The 22,288-nt window shown below is 38.6% G+C and overlaps 1 protein-coding gene across 13 annotated transcripts in view; it reads right to left on the bottom strand.

The window, feature by feature from the left end:
- Positions 1 to 732: 732 nt before the first annotated feature.
- Positions 733 to 22,288, bottom strand: part of LOC143024647 (alanyl-tRNA editing protein Aarsd1-B) — a gene marked incomplete at its 3' end in the record, with an annotated part of 66,196 nt that continues 44,640 nt past the window's right edge. For all 13 annotated transcript variants that reach the window (XM_076183571.1, XM_076183576.1, XM_076183570.1 and 10 more), the window contains 3 exon segments: positions 733 to 839; positions 1,435 to 1,631; positions 8,256 to 8,452. In XM_076183571.1, coding sequence (XP_076039686.1) covers positions 733 to 839; positions 1,435 to 1,631; positions 8,256 to 8,452 — 501 coding nt within the window.

Here is a 22,288-nt window from a genome sequence, read left to right as displayed (position 1 = left end):
TGATGAAATCTTACAATCAGTTCCCGATGAACACCACGCAAAAACGACAGAGGCAGATAGTGAAGAAGACAACCCTGAGCTGAAAGTGTCGAGGAAGGATGCAGTGTTTGTGAAATTTGCAGAACAGTGCACAAACAAAGAGGGAAAAATTCTACACAGAGACATCAGAGATTTTATGAAAGTTGGTACAAAAAGTTTAGTGAAAGAAAACTCGAGTGCAGAGATGAATGCACCCTCTCAACCACCAACACTGAACATGGCCATTCACAACTCCGTCGTAAAATTATCAGATGATGAATTAGACAACTGGTGATGCTGTGATGATTATAACTGATGTATATTGATTGGATTTACTCTATACTGATTGAATTTACAATATATAGATATGTGGATGTGTTTATTATTATTAAAATGAATTAAATTTATTAATAAGTAAAAGAACAATGTAAATAAATGTATTTTTTAAATATCCCTTCTCGTATCCAGCATTTTCTCGTATCCGGAATGTCTTTGGTCCTATTGGTGCCAAATACAAGGGCTTTTACTGTATATGTAAAGATAAACATTTGGTAAATCAGAAAATTGTAAATGAAGAATTCCCATAATATACTAACACTAACACATCTTCAACTCTGGCCAGGTCAATTTTTCTCAATATGTTAAGATTAATTATCATCTCAGTTTGGCAGCCATAGTTATTCATCTCTCCTCAAGGATGTCTTTCAAGCTTACCTTTCAGGTCACTTTGATTCTTCTGTGCAATGAAGAGATGATTGCTTGGCTCAGTTCGCAAGAGAATGTTAAGTTTCCTTTCTTGATTATAACAATTGCCAAAATATCTGTTGTGAAACAAAACCATATAATATGTTCATACTCTATACACTGATAGCTGAACTTGTGGAAAAAAGTTAAATAAACATGGTTTAAAAGATATTCATGAAAACTGACAGACACCCAGGATGCCAAAGCTAGAAATTTATCAAAATTTCTGAATAATCTGTCATAAAAAATTCTAAATAAGATAAATTAAACTGTAAAAACAGAGCACAATAATGCTGAGCATAACAGCAACTTGTTACACATACTGCTAGGCATACAATTTCACTCAACTTTTTTTATTTGTGGAATTCCCATGGGTGGTTGCCTACTATATCATAAAACATAAAATATACACATGAATCACCTTTATAAGTAAGGACCACAGCCCCCCTAACAAAATAAAAATAAATAAGTTAAATAAAAATAATTACATACCAACGTCTTTTCCCCCTTACCTGGGGGGTAGCTAATGTCAAAAGGTATATACCCACTCCCACCCATTCCACTCCCATCTACCACCCTTTCCTCAGCTAACAATTATTCTTTTCTTATTTCCATGTACAGTTTAGATGGATATAGAAAGACGGAACCTACATAATGAAGTAAACAACTTACTCAAGAAGTCGTCCCCCTGCAACGAAGTATAGAAGTGTTTTGTTGGCCTTGCCCTTTTCTGTGTGCAGTAGTTTAATAGCCTGAAGCTGTGACAGATTGGAAACATGTGTACCACAACACATATTTGTATCTACACCCTCAATGCATACCACACGAATAGGCCCAACTGCATCATCAGGCAAGCCTCGAGTTCGAACCTGGTGAATAAAAAATTTCTTGTTTCAACTTGAATATTTCATGATATATCTATCACCTGTCTTGGACAAAAGAGTATGTATAATACAAAAATAATTAAAGCAAATTCATGACACACTTTTTACCACCACCAACTATTTGCCATTTCCTCCAAAGTTAGGTACCTAGATATGGAAGAGATTTCTTCTCCCTCTTTCACTCATGAATCCTTCAAGGATTTTTTTTCTCCTCCATTCTCATAGTGTGACCAAACCACCTCCAGCGGCCTATTCTATTCTTTCTCCCAGTCCTACCTATACTAGTCCTTTCACAAATTCTACCATTTTCTACTCTATAATATTTTGTGACTTCATCCATAACCCTCAAGCATCACTGCCTATGACATCTCTTCTATTCATCACCCAGCCCTTATTCCCATATAAACAGATGGTTAAACTATTGCTATGCCTGCAACTCCTTCATAAACAAGTGGCTACAACTGGGGTTGATAAAAATACATAGATATATCAGAGGCTTTTTTCCACTTATAAGTGGGTGGCCAAGTGAAACCCCACACATTCTTCATACATACACCTAAAAGCCTTTTTCCCTTTATAAAGAGGGTGATCATATCAAAGCATACACCTCGGAAATTAAGGAACCATACATGATTTGAAGTTATCAATCTATATACCAAGGGCTTTTTCCCTCTTACAAGGGAGACAGCCAAGTCTAAAGGCAAGTACCCACTCCCACTCTTTCCACTCCCATCCACCACCCTTTCTTCCCTCTCATCTTAGCTCCTCATGGATGACTGGTCATCCCTGTGTCCCACCCACTGCCCTTGGTCAGGATTTGAAGCTAGGTGTCCTAAGTTGGACAGTAAGAGATGGGACCTCCTGAGCAATGCTTCTGTATACTGCAATTAAGTAAATGCAATTTGGGAAATACCTATCCTAAACCCACTCCAAACCCATCTACAAACCCATTTGTTGTCCCTCTCATCTTAGTACCTTGAGGATGAAGAGCCCTGTCCCCTGCCCTTCTGTTCAGGTCAGAAGCAGTAAAGCACTTCCAATAGGCCACTATCACTAACCAATACAATAGTGAAATTATGTGAAAGGATTGTGAAAGATCAATGGACCAAATATCTTGAAAAGATGAACAATCTGACATACAGTCAGTTTGGCTTCAGATCTGGAAGGTCATGTGTGTCAAACCATTTAAGCTTTTACTTGAGAGTGATTGATGTTGTATAGACACAGTAAAGGAAACATGAACTGGAGGTGAAACTTTTATTCCTGACGTTTCGTCTATCGACTTTCTTTTTGAGAAAGTCGATAGACAAAACGTCAGGAATAAAAGCTTCACCTCCAGTTCATGTTTCCTTTACCGTGTCTATACAACTTGTTCACATGGATAGTGATTGATGTGCTGCAAGAGAGAGAGGGGTGGGTGGAGAGCATAAGGCATTTGATAAGGTACCTCACAGTCAACTTTTGTGGAAATTGGAGCATGTTGGAGGACAGAGAGGCAAACTATTAGAATGGATTAGGGACTTTTTGAAGGAAAGATACATGAGGACAGTAGTAAAGGACAATATGTCAGGCTGAAGAGCATTAACGAGCAGAATACCACAAGGTTCAGTGCTTGCACCAATAATGTTTCTTATCTATGTTAATGACATGATGGAAGGAACAACAAACTATGCCAACATGTTTGCAGATGTAAAAATCATGAGAAGCGTGAAAAATGAGGAGGATGGCAGAATATTTCAAAAAGATCTAGATACTATTTTTTCATTGGAGCCAAAAATGGGAAATGAAGTTCAATATAAAAAAATGCAAAGTACTGGAAATGGGCAATAGTGGCAAAATGCCATCCTTAAACTATTCCTTGGGAAGCAAACACATTACAAAAGCAAAAGACTTAGGAGTGTTGATAAAAGGCAACTGTCACCTGACAGACATATCAAAAGGATTGTGGGAGAGACATATGGACTACTGCAGAAGATTAAAGTGGCATTCCAATATATGGGTGAAGAGATGATGAAAAACTCATTGAAACCCCTGATATGTCCAACACTGGAATAAGCATCAGTAGTATGGTCTCTACACAGAGTGAAGGATATAAGCAAGATTGAGAGAATGCAAAGGGCAGCAACCAAACTGGTCCCCAGCCTGGCAGATAAACCATATGAGGGAAGAGTAAAGGTATTGGGTCTGCCAACTTTGAAAGACTGAAGAGAAAGAGGTGACATGATTACAGTGTTTAGGTCACTAAAGGGGATAGATTGCATTGATAGAAGAGATCTCCTGATTAAAGATGGGAGGGCTTTAAGAGGTCATGGAAGTAAATTAAGAAAGACCATATGTCAAAAGGATGTGAAGAAATACAGTTTTCCATATAGATGTATAAATATGTGGAATAGCTTAGAAAGTGATATAGCCCAAGCTCAAACAATACATGAGTTCAAATCTAAATATGATAATTGGAAATCAAAGACATAGATTAAGTTGGAACTGTACATGAGTTTGAGTCTAGATATGTTAGAAAATTAGAGAATAAGAAACAGGACCCAATGAGCATTGCTCCTTTCCTGTATACTACAATTAGGTAAATAAAGCAGTCTGGCAGCTTTGGCTGGTTTACCCTCATTGCTTATTACAGTGACTCCATCACTCCCTACAATCCCTTAAAGAAATATACATTGCAGACAAAATGAACATTCCTTCTAGCCATGTCTTTCTTCATTCACTTATAACCACTCTCTAATCACTCCTATCTTTTGTACTCTCTCTTTCATGACTATGTGCAATTAGAAGTATGTAGGTCTTGCACTTCTCTCTCATTTCCAGCAGTGATTATTTTCTGCCCCAAAAGTCCAAGTGCATATAGCAAAGATGATGACTTCAGCTGCAGCTACATGTCTCCTGGCAGGAACCAATGACAGGTACCTGCATGTGGTGAGTCCTGCAAGATAGACAGCAAAGCTACCCATTTTCAGAACCCATAAACCCCCTCAACTCCATTGGAAGATGCAACCCTGAGGTACTGACCCTCAGCCTGGACCCAAGATCTTTCTGTATCAACTTCAGCTATATATCTTTCACTTTTTCACACATGGGGAGCTGACAGCCAGCAACTACTCTCCTCTTTCTACAACTTTCAGCTGGTGACATGAAAACAGTCCCATCTATAGAATTATGAAAGGGATGGAAGTCCTTGATAGAGATAACTTACTAAAGTGGGATAGGAGAAAAACAAGAGAACATGAAAAGAAACTTAAAAAAGTAGTTACAGAAGAGATCTGAAAAAGAATAGCTTCCCATACAGAGTGACAGATATTTGGAACAAACTGAGTGAAGAAACCGAGTGCAAAAACTATACAAGAATTTAAGATCAAACTGGATGCTGAAAGATACAAAAGTGGGTCACTACGAGCACAGCTCTCTTCCCGTAAAATGCAACTAGGTAAATACAGTACTATAACACATAGTAGCCTAAAGTGTTTTTCCAGAGATCTGTGGAAGGTTCCGAGGACCAATGCTGTGGGACTCCAAATTTTTCCACTTAGCAAAATTCAAGGCAACAAATGACTGTCTCCTGATATATGCTTCTCACCCATTCCTTGCTCACTAGACATTTCTCTTGGATTCTTCACCTATCCACCTTATTCTTAGTCTCCATCTCAAGTTCCTCCATCTGCTTGTGATTTCCACATTTTTTGCTAGTCTTCACTCATTCTTTCCATACATCCAAACCACCAAACAATGTGCCAGCTCTCTTTCCATCCCTCTTCATACATAGTTAAAAACCCATTCAACACCCCTCCCATCTTGCCACTTCATGGATGAAGGGTATCCCTGTTTCCCACCACACAACTTGAATCAAGGGTAGTATAGAGAAACACAGTTTTTCCTGAACAAGCCCCATTAGCCAGAGCTGGTTTACCCCCCATTGTTTCATCATGACAGCCCTTCCCCAATTCTCATGCATTAAATATAATTTATGAACCAATTGAAAACAAGCACACCTACCCAGCAAGTGGGGCATCCCAGGTTCAATCCCTTGGTGGTGCCAGGTTTTCAGTGATGCTCCCCTGCCACAACACTTTCTATTCATTCTGTCTCTCCTATCTATCTTGTAATTCTCCCCTGCTCAACAGACAGAAACAGGAAAAGGTGTATCTCAAGTGCTGGTTTAACAGAAGGTGCAGTGAGGCAAAAGACAAGAGATAACGCTTGGAAAAGATGGAAAAAAGATTTAAAAAAATCATAATAATAAAAAATGGAAAGTGGCAAATATATATAAATAAAAGGAATGAAATGTGTAAAAGTGTGCAGAGAGGAAAAAAGAAACCATGAAAAAGACATAATAGAAAAATATAAAGGCCAACTTAAGCTATTCTATAGATGTGAATGGTAGTAAACTCAAAGACAAACAGGAAATGGTGAAACTACATCATGAAAATATAGAATACACAGATTTAGAAATGGCTGAAGTCAGGAATAATCACTTCAAGTCGGTCTTCACGAGAGAAAATGTACAGCATTGGGATGACAAGCATGAAGTGGGATACCCCCATGAGGGAAATAACAATAACACAAAAAGAAAGAATGGATCATTTAATGAACCTTGACATCAGGAAATCACACAGCCCAAACAGAATTGCAAATTGGATACTAAAAGAATGTAAAGAAGAACTAATGGACAAAACATAAAATATAATAAGCTGCTTGCTCAAATAAGGAAAAATATCAAAGGACTGGAAAAATGCCAATATTGTACCAATATACAAAGGAGGAAACAAGGAAGACTCAACAAATTACAGACCAGTTTCCTTTACTAGCACTGTAGCCAAAATTAGTGAAAAAAAATATAAGAAAATATGGATAAAACATCTGGAAGAAAAAAATATACTAAACCCAAGACAATTTGGATTTGGACAGGGAAGATCATGTGACACAAATTTTATCTTTTTCCACTAAAGACTAATATAATACAAGAAAGGGATGGATGTGCTAATTGTGCTTTCCTAAACTTATAGAAAACCTTCAAGAAAGTACCACATAAAAAATAAATAAGAAAACTGGAAACCATAGGAAGGATACAAGGTAAACAATTGAACTCGATGGAGGATTTCTTGCATGGAAGGAAAATGAGGGTAGTACTCAGAGAAAAGAGTTCAACTTGGTAAGAGGTGATTAGTGGAGTTCCACAGGGATCAGTATTGGCTCCAATAATGTTTGCTATTTATGTGAATGACATGGATGAAGATGTGGAATGTTACATGACCTTCTTTGCAGATGACGCACAATTGCTGAGGAAAGTGAATACTGAAAAGGATTGTGAATCACTACAGAGAGATCTGAACAAGGTTTGGAAATGGAGTCAGAAGTGGGAAGTGGACTTCAACATTAAGAAATTTAGCATAATGGAATTTGGAAAAAAGTAAAATCAGGACAATATAAAATTGGTACAAAGGAAGTAAAGAAAGTGGGATCTGAAGAAGACCTGGGAGTAATCATCACAAATGACATGTCTCCTGATAAACAGATAAACAAAATTGTTGGAGAATCCTACGACTTGCTAAGATCAATAAAGGTGGCTTTTATCTACTTGAATTAAGAAATGGTGAAGAAAATACTAGTCACACTGATAAGGTCTAGATTGGAGTATGCTGCGACACTATGGTCACCCAGTATCAAAATGAACATAAAGGAAATTGAAAGAATCCAGAGAACAACTACAAAGATAACCCCAACATTTTCAAAACTGTCATACGAAGAGAGATTGTCAAAATTGAAATTACTGACTCTGGAACAAAGAAGAGAAAGAGGGAATTTGCTAATGATCTACAGAATCATGAAAGGCATGGAAGTCCTTAATAAAGAAAACTTACTAAATTGGGATAAGGGGGAAAGGAAAAGAAACTCAAAATGGACAGTTATAGAAGAGACCTAAAAAAAAAAAGCTTTCTACAGAGTGGTGGATGTCTGGAACAAACTGGACAAAACAATAGTTTGTGCAAATACTTCACACAAATTTAAGAGCAAACTAGACACTGCGAGATACAAAGATGGGACACCACAAGCATAGCTCCCCTTCCCATAAGATACAACTAGGTAAATACATGCAGTGGACAAGATGCAGGAATGACCCCTCATCCAGGAGGTGCCAAGATAAGAGGGAGGGAGGAGGGTGGAGGGGAGTGGAAGGTGATAGGGATGGAATAGGTGGGAGTGGTTTTTATGCCTTTGGTTTTTGGGTACCTCCCTTGTACATACATACATACATATACCAAGGCTTTTTCCCCCTTCCAAGGGAGGTAGCCAAAAAGGGAAAGGCATAAAAACACTCCCACCCATTTCATCCCTAAATACACAATTACCTCCCTTGTAAGGGGGAAAAATGCCTTTGGTCTATGTATGTATGTATGTAAATACATGCATCCATCCACCTTATTCTTGGTCTTCCTTTCAATCTCACTCCATCCATTTGTTTCCCAAATTTTCTTAAATACAATCTGTAATCAATCTAATTATAATGCATTGGTTAATGGATTAATATACAAGCTTTATAAGTTTATTAGTCATCTTTACTCATTCAGAGGGAAATAAAGATAAATGCACAAATCCACAAACCTCTTTAATTGCTGGATCATCTATATCATATTCTGCTATAGAAATGGGTATTCCCTCACGAATCTTAGAGTTGACTTCCTTCTCAATCTTTTCCATCTGCTCAGGCATCAGCTTTGGAGTGTCTAATTCTATGTAAGACATTTTCTCAGCCAAATACCAGGAGCATGTAGCAAACCCAAACAGTGTTTCTGTAACAGCTGATGTAAAAATAGGTTTGGAGTTTTTGTAAGAACTAAGAAAATAAATAGACCATTTATTCAAGTTTTAGGTGGGATGAATAAATATTACTGTACATACTATACTATTTTGATATTTTCAACAAAACTTGTAAAGAGTATCTGTTATTCAGTGACCACTACTAGTTGTCTTGAGGCCTTTGGTTTCTGAAAGAGAAACCTGAGGCAACAGCCATGACTAAGGAATTACAAGCAAAAAAACTCAGATGCATCTTAATAATAACTGTTGCCTATGACTAACAGGAAATCTACAACACCACAGCAGCTAGCAGTGGTCCTCAAGCCCTTCCAATAGACCTTTCTGTGAGAAAATATTGGACAGCTGTTTGTCTTACTGTAGGACTGTTTCTCTGTTTCTGGCTTATAATAGGAGAAAAATCACCAGTTGTCATCAGCTTTCCTTATTATTCTTATTATCATCACTACCTGTACTGGGGTACTGACAGCATGATTCAATATCAGGACTGTCTTAGGCCAGAGCCAGATATCATTTACCTATATTTGAATAAGAGGTCTATTCATAAAGAAAATTAAGATAGTTCTTTACCATTTGCAGTTCCTTCTGCCAGCCCCTTAAACTTAATCTTTACCACTTCTAAGACTCTACCAAATGCTTCCTGATTCTTGGAGGCAGTAGGTCTTCTGCAAGAGAGACCTGGGGCAAAGGATTGATTGATCCAAGACTTTACCTTTTCCTTTTCTGATCTCCCTGTGGTGATCATAGTGGGGGGAGAGAAAGAATGCTGGCAAAGCATTCCCAACCAGGTCATAGGAAGTAACTAAATAGGATAGAGTGAAAGAACTAAGGGTCCTCCTCTCTATTTCTCTCCTGCAAAGAGTCATGGTATATGAGTGTCTGGGAGGATGACTCCAAACAGAACCCTAGGAACTGGGTCACTGAATGTGTGTGAATGTGGTATGGATTAAACTAAAAAGGATGAGAGTGGTAGGATGTTTGCGTTTACCTTGTTGTATTTACCTAGTTGTATTTTGCGGGAAGGGGAGCTACGCTTGTGGTGTCCTGCCTTTGTATCTCGCAGTGTCTAGTTTGCTCTTACACTCATGAATGGTTTTTGTGCACACTATTTCATTGTCCAGTTTGTTCCAAGTGTCCACCACACTATGTGGAAAACTGTTTTTCTTCAGTTCTCTTCTGCAGCTATGTTTTTTTATTTTCTTTCCATGTCCTCTTGTCCCAGTTTAACAAGTCCTCTCTATTGAGTATTTCTGTGCCCTTCATGATTCTTTAGATGGTCAGTAGGTCACCTCTCTCTCTTCTTTACTCCAGAGTCAGTAACTCCAGTTTAGCCAATCTCTCCTCATATGACAAGTTTGCAAGTGCAGGTGCCATTTTTGTGGCTGCTCTCTGGATTCTTTCTATTTTCTTTATATTATTTTTGGTACTGGGTGACCACAATGTCACCGCATATTCTAGTCTAGGCCTTATCAGTATGACCAATATTTCTTTTATCATTTCTTCATCCAAATATGTAAATGCCACTTTTATTGATCTTAGCAAGTTGTAGGATTCTCCAACAATTTTGTTTATCTGTTTATCATAGGACAAGTCGTTTGAGATAATTACACACAAATCTTTTTTGGATCTCTCCTTCTTTACCACCTTGGTTCCAATTGTATATTGTCCTGATATTCTATTTTTGTTTTTTCCAAACTCCATTATGCTACACTTGTTGATATTGAAGTCCACTTCCCATTTCTGATTCCAGTTCCATACCTTATTCAGGTCTTTCTGCAGTGATTCGCAATCCTTTTCAGTTTTTACTTTCCTTAACAGTTTGGCGTCGTCTGCAAAGAAGCTCATGTAACATTTCACATCATCATCCATGTCATTCACATGAATAGCAAACATTATTGGAGCCAATACAGATCCTTGCAGTACTCTACTAATCACCTCTTTCCAACCTGAATATTTTTCTCTGAGCACTACTCTCATCTTTCTACCAATCAGGATGTCTTCCATCCATTTTAGTAAGTTCCCTTGTATCCCTCCTATATGTTCCAGTGTTTTAAATAGTTTTTTGAGTGGTACTTTGTCAAAAGCTTTTTGTAAGTCCAGGAAGGCACAATCAGCCCATCCTTTCCTTTCTTGCACTATGTCTATTAATCTTGAGTAGAAACTTATTAAGTTTGTGGTACATGATCTTCCTTGTCTGAACCCAAATTGTCTTGGGTTTATTACATTGTTGTCTTCCAGGTGTTTTACCCATCTATTCTTGATGATTTTCTCACAAATTTTGGCTATAGTGCTTGTTAGTGAGACTGGCCTGTAGTTAGTTGGCTCTTCCTTGTTTCCTCCTTTATATATTGGTACAATGTTAGCATTTTTCCAGTCTTTTGGTATTTTTCCTTCTTTAAGTGAGCAACTTATTATGTTACTGTATGTATTTTGTCCGTTAGTTCTTCTTTGCATTCTTTTAGAATCCAATTTGCAATTCCATCCAGGCCATGTGATTTCCTGACGTCAAGGTTTGATAGATGTTCCAATATTTTTTTTTTTGTGTTATTGTTATCTCACTCATGGGGGGAGATCGCCTATCATTACCTTCGTCCGAATATTGTGCTTTCTCTCTAGTGAAGACAGATTTGAAGTAATTATTCATGACTTCGGCCATTTCTAATTCTTCTGTGTATTCTATATTCCCTTGGCATAGTTTCACCATTTCCTGTTTGTTTTTAAGTTTACCATTCACGTATCAATAGAATAGCTTGGGTTGCTCTTTGCATTTATCTATAATATCCTTTTCATGGTTCCTTTTTTCATCTCTTCTGACTTTAACATACTCATTTCTATAGTTTATAAACTTGCCATTTCCAGGTTTTTTATCTTTTCTCCATCTTTTCCAAGCTCTGTCCCTTCTATCTTTTGCCTCACTGCATCTTTTGTTGAACCAGCAATTAATGTACACTCTCTCTAGCTTCTGTCTTGGTACATGCCTATTCAACCCCTTCATTGTAATTATCCATCAAGATATCCCATTTCTCTTCCACTTTTGTCTCTTCCATGTAAAAAAATTTCCCCGTTTGCATTCTGGAAGAATTTCTTTAGTTTTGCAAAGTCCGTTTTGTTGTACATCAACCTCCCTTTCCTATGCTTTTCATTTCTCTCCATGTATATTTCTTCATTAGTTCAGTCTCAATGAGTATATGGTCACTCTTTCCAATTAGTGTCTTGTATTGGATTTTATCCACATTTTTTTGAAGGGCCTGATAATAAGTTCTTCAGGAATACTGCCCCAGGCTTCTTTCAACCATTCTACAATTAAACTCAATCCGGGTCTTTTCAGTGCACCACCTTTAGTAAATTCCTTTTCACCAGATATCATCCAAGATGTCCACATGTAAGTCTTGAAAGGTTTATTTACTGAAATGTCAAGTGGCTGCAGAACAGAAGTGCAACCACCCAGAATAACTGCTTGCCTTGTGTAGTATTCCTTCAGCTTAAATTTGACACACTCACAGCAATGTGATTTAAACATGTCCCAGACTAGAAGACTTCTGGGTTTGAGCAAGGAAGGCCCTTGGCCTTTTCATCCACACTTCATCCAACCAAACTTTTGTTAGGTTTTCATCCACACTTCATCCATCCCTTAGGATGTATATACATATATATACCAAAGGCTTTTTTTCCCCTTATATAGGAGGTAGCCAAAAAACAAAGGCATAAAAACCACTCCCACCCATTCCATCCCCATCACACTCCACTCCCCTCCATCCTTTTCCCTCCCTCTTATCTTGGCACCTCCTGGATGATGGGTCATCACTGCATCTTGTCCACTGCCCTGGATCAGAAGCAGTGTCACAAGACACAGCACATCCACAGCAAGGCTGCTTCATTAAATCGGCAACCCCCCCCTCTCCATCCCCTCATGCAGAAAAGGAGAAGACAGGGAGAAATCCTTTCGGGCTGCATCAAATTTTTCTCACACATACTCCCTCACCCCCCATCCCCCACCCATTCCACCTCATGGATCACAACATCATCAATACACAACCATTCTCCATTCACTCCTGTCTTCCGTCCTCTCCCGTCCTTCTTCAACAGACATTCCCCTCTTCACCAAAGCCCCTTTTACCCCCATCCATCCATCTCATCCTAGGTCGCCCCCTCATGTTCATTCCTTCCACATCTGCCTTCCATACCTCTTTTACTAGTCTTTCTTCCCTCATTCTTTTCATGTGTCCAAACCGTCCCAATACTCTTTCTTCCACCCTATCTCCCAACTCCCTTTCCACCCCCATTCTCCTCCTCACCTCCTCATTTCTCACTCAATCCAGTCTAGTAATCCCTATCATACTTCTCAGACACCTCATCTCAAACATATTCAAAGTCCTTCTCTCTTCCTCTCTTATGTTCCATGTTTCTGCCCCATATAGTGCTGTCAGCACAATCAATCCTTCATACATAGACCGCTGAAAATAAAACTAAGAACTCAAATGATAGCATAGGAGATATTATCAAAAGCGGTTAAATTGGCAAACAGCGAGAAATTCAAACACATATGGATACAAAAGGAAATGAGTGATGAGGAAATAGAGAAAGACAAAGCTCTCAGAATTGAAGACAATGACAGAAATTAGAAAAGAACAGAGACGGAAAAAAACGAGTTTTATTGGAGAGTGCTGGACTTGAGACTGAAAAAGTGGTACATCAAAAAAATGGAAACTTAAACCAAAAAAGGAAGGATAATATGAAACTAAAGGTGGCATACACATATCTCGATGGCATGATCTCTGAAATCAATGAACTAAATGACTATCTAGAAATGGAAAAACCTGACATCATGGGAATTGTGGAGACAGAAATATATCAACAAGGTCTATACAACCACTGGATGAAAAATAGAACAGAAAAGCAGGGAGGTGTCATGATATTGACCAAAAAGGGTCTAAATGTGACAAAGATAAATGAAGGCCAAGGCAATGTAGAACTAATTATGATCAAAATTGTAAACAAAAGGATGAAAGGCAGAAAATTTGTTGTAGTGTATGTACCATCAAAAACACAGGCTTGGTTGGGTAGCAAACATTCTAAATTACTGGAAGACACAATGAATGTGCTAAATGAGTTACTAAAAGAGGATGGCAACATAGTAATCATGGGCAATTTTAATGCAAAGGATATAATCTGGGAAGGGGACAAAGATCATTGGAGCAACATCCTACTAGATATGACCATTGAATACACCCTAACTCAATGGGTTAAAGAAAATACTAGATATAGAAATAATGAGGAACCATTGAAACTAGACTTAATATTAACTTCTGAACCAGATATTGTGAACAAAATGGAGTACAAAAAACCAATTGGAAAGAGTGACCACATACTAATATAGTTTGAATTAAAAGAACAAAACAATGTAGGTAGAAACATTAAGCATAGAGAAGATTAATGTACAACAAAATGGATTTTAAAAAACTTAATATTTTTCCAAAACACTAACTGGGACAAATTTTCCAAAGAGGAAACAAAGCTGGAAGACAAATGGAACATATTCAAAGAAAAGTACAAGGAAGGAATTGACAAATATGTACCAAAAAAGAAACAAACATTAAATAACTTCACCAGCCAGTCCATCATCACTGTACCTCCTTTTTTCAGACATTCTGCATGACATCCATCCAGACCAGGTGCCTCACCTGCTCTTATCATCTTAGCAACTGCTTTCACCTCATCCTTCCTTATTTCTCCTCCAGTTTCCTCACTCATCATGGTCATTTTCTTAGCACTTCCCACTGCAACTACCTTTCCCTCCCTATCCTCCTTCACATTTATTAACTCCCTAAAATACTCTGCCCATCTTCCTCTTACTGCTTTCTCTTCCATTATCATCTCTAGGATGTACTTTCACAATTACATCTGGTGGAAAAGACTCCTTTGACATATTCTTCCTTTTGAAGATAACCATTGGACAAAGCTTTTTTCATCAGCTTGGCAGGCTATCAAACAGAAAAATTATGCTTTTCATCTTCTGTAGTTTTTACTGTAACAATTTTACTTCCCACTCTGTCTATAGTAGTGTTTCCCAGCATATCAAAATACACTGAGTTTCATCCATGTTTCCAATATTTCCTAGGGAAAAGTCAAATATTTTACGTTCCTCCAGAACAACTCTTTGCTCATTGTCTTTTGGCAGTTTTTGAGCAATATGAGCTTTTTTCGCTGTTGTGTCAATCCAAAGCTATTCATAAACCTTGTACACCACCCTGCCGAAGATTTAAATTGTGTAAAATGATATTTCAGTGCTAGCTGAAGGGCTTTGGTTTTCATTGAAAGTCTATTCACAATAAAGCCATTATTTCTATGGTCTACAGTACATCCCAATCAAACAATTTTTTTTCAAGACTTTGGTAGGGAGATACTGAAAATCTTGCTGCTCTCTTGGATTTTAGCATTTCTTTAAGCTGATCTTTCTGCTTTCTCCATCCCCTCACTACCTTTTCTGAAACCCCAAACTCCCTTTCTGCAGATCTGTTTCCATGTTTTTCTGCGTAATCCACCACTTTCAGCTTAAAACCTACTTCATAGCTCTTTCTCTTACTGGTACGGTGCTCATGATTAGGGTTTGTAGTTATCAGGCCTAAAATTATGTGCAATCTACTGTAGATCTAACAGTACAGTAGGCCTAGTGGAAGTTTATGAAAATAATAATCTTTATTATGAAAATCAGTTTATTTAAATTACATTATGCTATGAAAACATAATCTGTGCACATATCATAGAAACACAGCCATGAGTGAAACAGGTGAAGTACACATATGGTAAACAAAGGGTCAAGGTCACATTGCTTATAAACACTTTATAGTGTTTATAAGCAATGTGACCTTGACCCTTTGTTTACCGTATGTTACTGTACATCACCTGTTTCACTCATGGCTGTGTTTCTATGATATGTGCACAGATTATGTTTTCATAGCATAACGTTTTCATAGCATAACATACGAAAGAGTTGGAAAGAGAATATTTTATGGTTTTATTGTAATTGATAAATGATTTTCTAGCAGCAATAGTTCAGTTTAAAGCAATAAGTCGGTAGGAACCTTTGATATATATATTTTATATATACAAAATGCTTAAAAAGCTTTCCAATGTATATTGTGTGAACACCACTGAAATTTCGTGTCATTGTCACATTGAAATCGCCAATTATTGAGACTTCAGTGACAGAGTAGTGCTGTCCCTCATTAATGTTGAGTGGATAGGTCGCACCCCTGATTTTGGCAAAATATCTAGTTAAAAAAAGTGCGACCTATACATGAGTATATACGGTGCTTACTAAATTAGCTTTGCACAGGGTAAGTGGTAACCTGTTAAGTTTGACTAGAAACTGGTTGAATGATCGAAAACAGAGTTGTTCTAAATGGCAAAACTTCTAGATGGAAAAATCTTATGAGTGGAGTTCCTCAGGGTTCCATTCTTGGGCCACTTCTATTCATAGTATATATAAATGATATAGACCACAAACTAAAATCTACTGGCTCCAAATTTGCTGATGATACAAAACTGTACGGAATGGCAAATGATCACTTAAATCAATCAGTGTGGTACTTGTTTCTTGGATGAGAATCCTGTTCCTGCGCTTGCTTCTGGGTCAGTCTTTAATCCTCCTTGGAACACACACAGCATAGTCCCTAAGCTAATTTCCCTATCTCCTAACTTCTAATACTGACCCACCCCCACCCCCCCACTTCCTTGGTGGGTTTCACTCACATTCGCACCTCCACACAACCACGGTCTTTGCTCGGTACTGCCGACCCACGCCAACACACAGGCATTCCCCCCCCTGAGGTTAACAATGCACACACACTTTGACAACCCCCCCCCCACCAGTCCCCATCCGTGCCACATTCACTACATTCACACCACAATTAGATATTCAAGAAGATTTAGATAAATTAAAGCAATGGTCTGAAAAGTGGCTAATGAAATTTAACACAAATAGATGCAAGGTTATGCACATAGGTAAAAATAACAGTAAGTACAATTACAAGTTAATTGGAAATTCATTAACAAAAGTGGATGGTGAAAAGGATCTCGGCATAATTATCAGTAATGATCTCAAATCATCTAAACAGTGTATTTCAGCCTATGAGGAAGCAAATAAGATTCCAGGACTGATTGCACAATCTTTTGACTTCAAAAGTCTATCTCTCATTAACAAGCTATATAAATCGTTAGTTCGTCCACATTTGGAATATGCTGTTTCCATATGGTCACCGAATCTCATTAAAGACATTGACAGATTGGAAAAAGTACAACAGTGAGTCACAAAACTGATTCCAAGTATCAAAAATAAACCATACAAAAATTGACTAAAACATATGAATATAGTTTCCCTAAAAAAGCATTGACTCAGAGGTGAGTTGATACAGGTCTTTAAGGGAATTGACAATATCAAAAGTGAATTTTTTTTTACATTGAATGAGAATCCAACAAGAAATAATGGTCTCAAACTTTCAGGAAATAGATTTGGAAGTGGGTAGAAACAACTTCGCTAACCGTGTAGTTAATGAATGGAATAAGCTTCCTGCAGAGGTAGTGCAATGTAGTTCAAAGCTTTAAGATTTGTTTAGATAAACATCTATGCAAGATCCTGTAATGACTGTCATTTATTTTACATTATTTGTTTATTATTATTTTTCTGTTTATTGTTTGCTTGAATTCCATTTATCATTATTTATCTGTCAATTTATTATTATTTACTGTTTACCAGTTTGTCTATTATTTAACTATACCTATGCATTTATTTATTATTATTTATATTATTATCATTTTGTTATCGTTATTATATACAGTATTTCTTTTTTGCATCTGACCTAGTTATGGAACAAAAGGTCTCCTGTTAGCATGCTCCACCTTTGTAATCCTTTAAGTCAAGGGCCACCAAGCCTGCTGCAGCTTTAATTTGGACACCACTCAGGCCAAAGGTGCAGACACCAGCAGAAATGCAAAAATCTGCCCACAGCCTCAAAATTGCTTGAGCCCCAGACACATGCCTATGGGTCCAGGTTTATCGCATGTACATGACAGTATTCTCTCCCTCTGAGGCAAGTTTGGGCCAAATCAGCCAACCTCATGATTTTGGTCAAAATCCCTGGGTCCTTTATTATTGTTTATTTATTCATTTATTTATCTTTTTTTTTTTTTTTTTTTTTTTTTTTACTTGACTGCCTTCTCACCCACGGGCTGAAGGTCATGAAGTCTCCTGCAGATTTCACTTGGACACCACTTAGACCAAAGGTGTGAGCACCAGAGGCATACATATACCATACATATACCAAGGCTTTTTCCCTCTTACAAGGGAGGTAGCCAAAAAGGAAAAGGCATAAAATCATTCCCACCCATTCCATCCCTGATTACACTCCACACCCTCTCCACCCTCCCTCTCATCTTAGCACCTCCTGGATGATGGGTCATCCCTGCACCTTGTCCACTGCCCTGGGTTAGAAGCAGTGTCGCAAGACACAGCACATCCACAGCAAGGCCGCTTCATTAAATCGGCAACCACCCCTCTCCGTCCCCCCATGCATAAAAGGAGATGGGGAGAAATCCCTTTGGGCTGCATCAAATTTTGCTCACACATACTACCTCATCCCCCATCCCCCCGCCCATTTCACCTCATGCATCACATCATCCATATACAGTAAAAGCCCTGGTATCCGGCACTTCAAATAACCGGCATATTTTTCACGAAAATTGAAAAATTGTGATAAAGATAGACGTAAAAAAAAAATAAAAAAAAAATAAAATAAAATAAATCCCGCCTGTGTTTAAAATCCCTGCGCGTGGTTGTAGTTGCTCTCGCCGCCACCAGGGTTTCTCAGTGGTGCTTTCACTTAAGCAGAAGGAGGTGGATATATGTAGAAGATTGAAGAAAGGCGAAAATAGAAAAATGAAAAAACGAAAAGACTTCTAGAGGACAGCAAATTCATTCTCCTTCTCGACAACAGTAAAGCTGAGGAACTGAGCAATGGAAACATTTCTATTGTGTATTTACCGCCGAACGTAACAAGTGTGATCCAGCCCACGGATCAAGGAGTGATTCAAAACTTTAAAAAGAATTATCGGAAAAGTTCTATGCGCAAACTAGTTTATTTTGAGGGCGGTAGCATTTCCGAATTCCAACGTAGGCTTAATGTTAAAGATGCTATTTTTATGGAATCGCTAGCTTGGGAGGATGAAAAACAACAAACTCTAATGCGATGTTAGAGAAAATCATATTCGCAAATAATGTTTGAAGATCAGGAAGGGAATAAGAAATTTGAGGGTTTTCCATCGGCAAGAAAGAATCGGTGGTGAAAGAATTGAAAGATGGGTTGTCGCGCTAAACTTTGCATTAGTGACGAAGCGATACAAGTTTGTGTAGATATGGACAGTGACCGAGCAGTAACATTCTCACTTAGTGATGATGAAATTTTACAATCACTTCCCGATGAACACGCGAAAACGACAGAGGCAGATAGTGAAGAAGACGACCCTGAGATGAAAGTGTCGTGGAAGGATGCAGCGAAGGGTCTAGCAGTGTTTGTGAAATTTGCAGAACAGTGCACAAACAAAGAGGAAAAAATTCTAAGCAGAGACATCATATATTTTATGAAAGTTGGTACAAAATTTAGTGAAAGAAAACTCGAGTGTAGAGGTGAATGCACCCTCTCAGCCACCAACACTGAACGCGGCCATTCACAACTCCGTCGTAAAATTATCAGATGATGAATTAGATAACTGGTAATGCTGTGATGATTATAACTGATGTATATTGATTGGATTTACTCTATACTGATAGAATTTACAATATATAGATATGTGGATGTGTTTATTATTAAAGCGAATTAATATCTATTAATAAGTAAAAGAACAATGTAAATAAATGTATTTTTTTTAATATCCCTTCCCATATCCGGCATTTTCTCGTATCCGGTACGTCTTCGGCCCCATTGGTGCCGGATACAAGGGCTTTGACTGTACAACCATTCTCCATTCACTCCTGTCTTCTGTCCTCTCCCGTCCTTCCTCAACAGACATTCCCCTCTTCCCCAAAGCCCCCTTCACTCCATACATCCACCTTATCCTTGGACGTCCCCTCATGTTCACTCCCTCCACATCTGCCTTCCATACCTCTTTTACTAGTCTTTCTTCACTCACTCTTTCCATGTGTCCAAACCATCCTAATAGTCTTTCATCAACCCTATCTCCCAACTCCCCTTCCAACTCTGTTCTCCTCCTCACCTTCTCATTTCTCACTCTATCTAGCCTAGTAACCCCCATCATACTTCTCAGACACCTCATCTCAAACACATTCAAAATCCTACTCTCTTCCTCTCTCATGTTGCATGTTTCTGCCCCATACAGTGCTGTTGGCACAATCACTTCTTCATATAGTCTCCTCTTCGCATCCATTCCCAAATGTCTATTCCTCATTACACTCTTCAATCCACCAAGGCATTTACTTGCTTCTCTCAATCTACATTCTACCTCCACCTTCACTCCACCTATTCCTGCCACATTTGCACCCAAGTATCTAAAACTATCCACTTCCTCCAGTCACTCTCCCTTTATCCTCACTTCCAGTCTACTGCCACTTTCACCCCTTGTACATCTCATCACCTTACTTTTACCCACATTTATCTTCAGCTTTCTTCTATCACATACTCTCCCAAACTCTGTCACCAACTTCCTCAATCACTCCTCTGATCCTGCCACAAGCGCAATGTCGTCTGCAAACAACAACTGGCTCACCTCCCACTTTTCTCCATTTTCTTTAACCATCTCTAATCCCTGACCCACTACCCTTGCATTTACCTCTCGCACTACCCCATCCATGTATAAGTTGAACAGCCAGGGCGACATAACGCATCCTTGACGAAGTCCTACCTTTACCACAAACCACTCACTCTCTCCATTTCTAATCCTGACACAAGCTCTACTACTCTCATAAAAACTCTTGACAGCTCCGAGAAGCTTTCCTCCTATCCCGTATATCTGCAGTACCTTCCACAGTGCCTTTCTGTCTACCCTATCATAAGCCTTTTCCAGATCCATAAAAGCCAAAAAAACATCCTTCCCCTTTCCTATAGCTTTCTCACATATCTGTCTTACCACAAAGATCTGATCTACACAACCTCTACCCGTCCTAAATCCACACTGTTCCTCACCAATTACTCCCTCTGTTCATCTCCTAATCCTCTCAATCAAGATCCTCCCATAAGCCTTCCCAACTACATTTAACAAACTAATCCCTCTGAAACTACTACATTCACACTTGTCCCCTTTTCCCTTGTAAAGTGGAACTATACAGGCACTCCTCCAGTCCTCCGGCACTCTACCCTCTCTCCAGCAAACATTAAATAACCTCACCAGCCAGTCCACCATCACTGTACCTCTTTTTTTAGACATTCTGCATGGCATCCATCCAGACCAGGTGCCTTACCTGCTTTCATTATCTTAACAACTGTCTTCACTTCATCCTTCCTTATTTCTCCTCCATTTTCCTCACTCATCACGGTCATTTTCTTAGCATTTCCCACTACAGCTATCTTTCCCTCCCTATCCTCCTTCACATTTAGCAACTCCCTAAAATATTCTGCCCATCTTTCCCTTACTGCCTTCTCTTCCATTATCATCTCTCCATCTGCACCTTTTACCTTTTCTGCTCTACTTGATTCGCCTCCTCTTCCTCTCTTAATTTCTTTCCAAAACATCTTTTTATTACTTTCAAAATTTTCTGTTATACTCTTACCCCATTTCACATCTGCTCTCCTCTTTGCCTCCTTTACCTTTTGCTTTACTTCTCTTTTCTTTTCTTTGTACCTCTCATATGACTCCCTCATCCTATTTTGTAACCAAACTGTGAAAGCTCGCTTCTTCTCTTCTACAACCTTCTTTGTTTCCTCATCCCACCATTCACTACCCTTCCTTCTATTTCCTCCTGTCCTTCTTGTTCCACACACCATTCTTGCACACTTTGTGACTCCCTAATTGAACCATCCCCATTCCTCCTCCACACCTAGCTCTACTCTATCCTTCACTCCCTACCACTCCTCCTTCAGCTTCTTCTTGTACTCCTTCTCCTTTTCCTTTTCATTTAAAGAGTTCACTCTAAGCACCTCCCTAACTTTTGCCCCTTTCCTCTTTCTCCATCTATCCTCCACTCTCAACTTACCTTCCACCAAAAAATTATCTGATATTCCCCCGCCCTCTCCCCTTAGCACATGTACATCCTTAACTCTTCCTATCATAATCCTATTTACCACTACATAATCCATTAACGCTCTATCTACCACCACCCTCTCCCATGTGTACTTATGCTTGACTTTCTTCCGAAACACTGTATTTTCTATCATCAACTCTCTTTCTAGACACATTTCCACCATCAACTCTCCACTACGATTCTTTCCTGGAACTCCATATTTCCCAACCACTCCATCAATTGGACCATTTCCTACCCTAGCATTAAGGTCTCCTAGTACTATTACATTGACATTTCTCCCTAAATTCTCTATGCACTCATTTAAATCTATCCAAAAGGCCTCCCTTTCTTTTACACTCTTCTCACTGCCAGGCCCATATGCACTTACAAAGACCCATATCTCCTTTCCCAGTTTCACCTTCATCCACATTATCCTTGAGGAAACCTCTTTTCACTCCACTACACGTTTACCTATCTCTTCACTTACTAGTATAGCCACCCCTTCCCTCCCTCGCCCTCTCTTCACTCCTGATAACCTCCCACTTACATTCCCAAACTTGCACTCACCCTTCCCTTTCAACTTAGTTTCACT

Source organism: Oratosquilla oratoria, chromosome 4 (assembly GCF_046742065.1).
Source record: "Oratosquilla oratoria isolate Oo_2021 chromosome 4, ASM4674206v1, whole genome shotgun sequence".
Lineage (NCBI taxonomy): Eukaryota > Metazoa > Arthropoda > Malacostraca > Stomatopoda > Squillidae > Oratosquilla > Oratosquilla oratoria.
The sequence above is the reverse complement of the archived record's forward strand: the minus strand, read 5'-3'. Positions and strand labels throughout refer to the sequence as shown.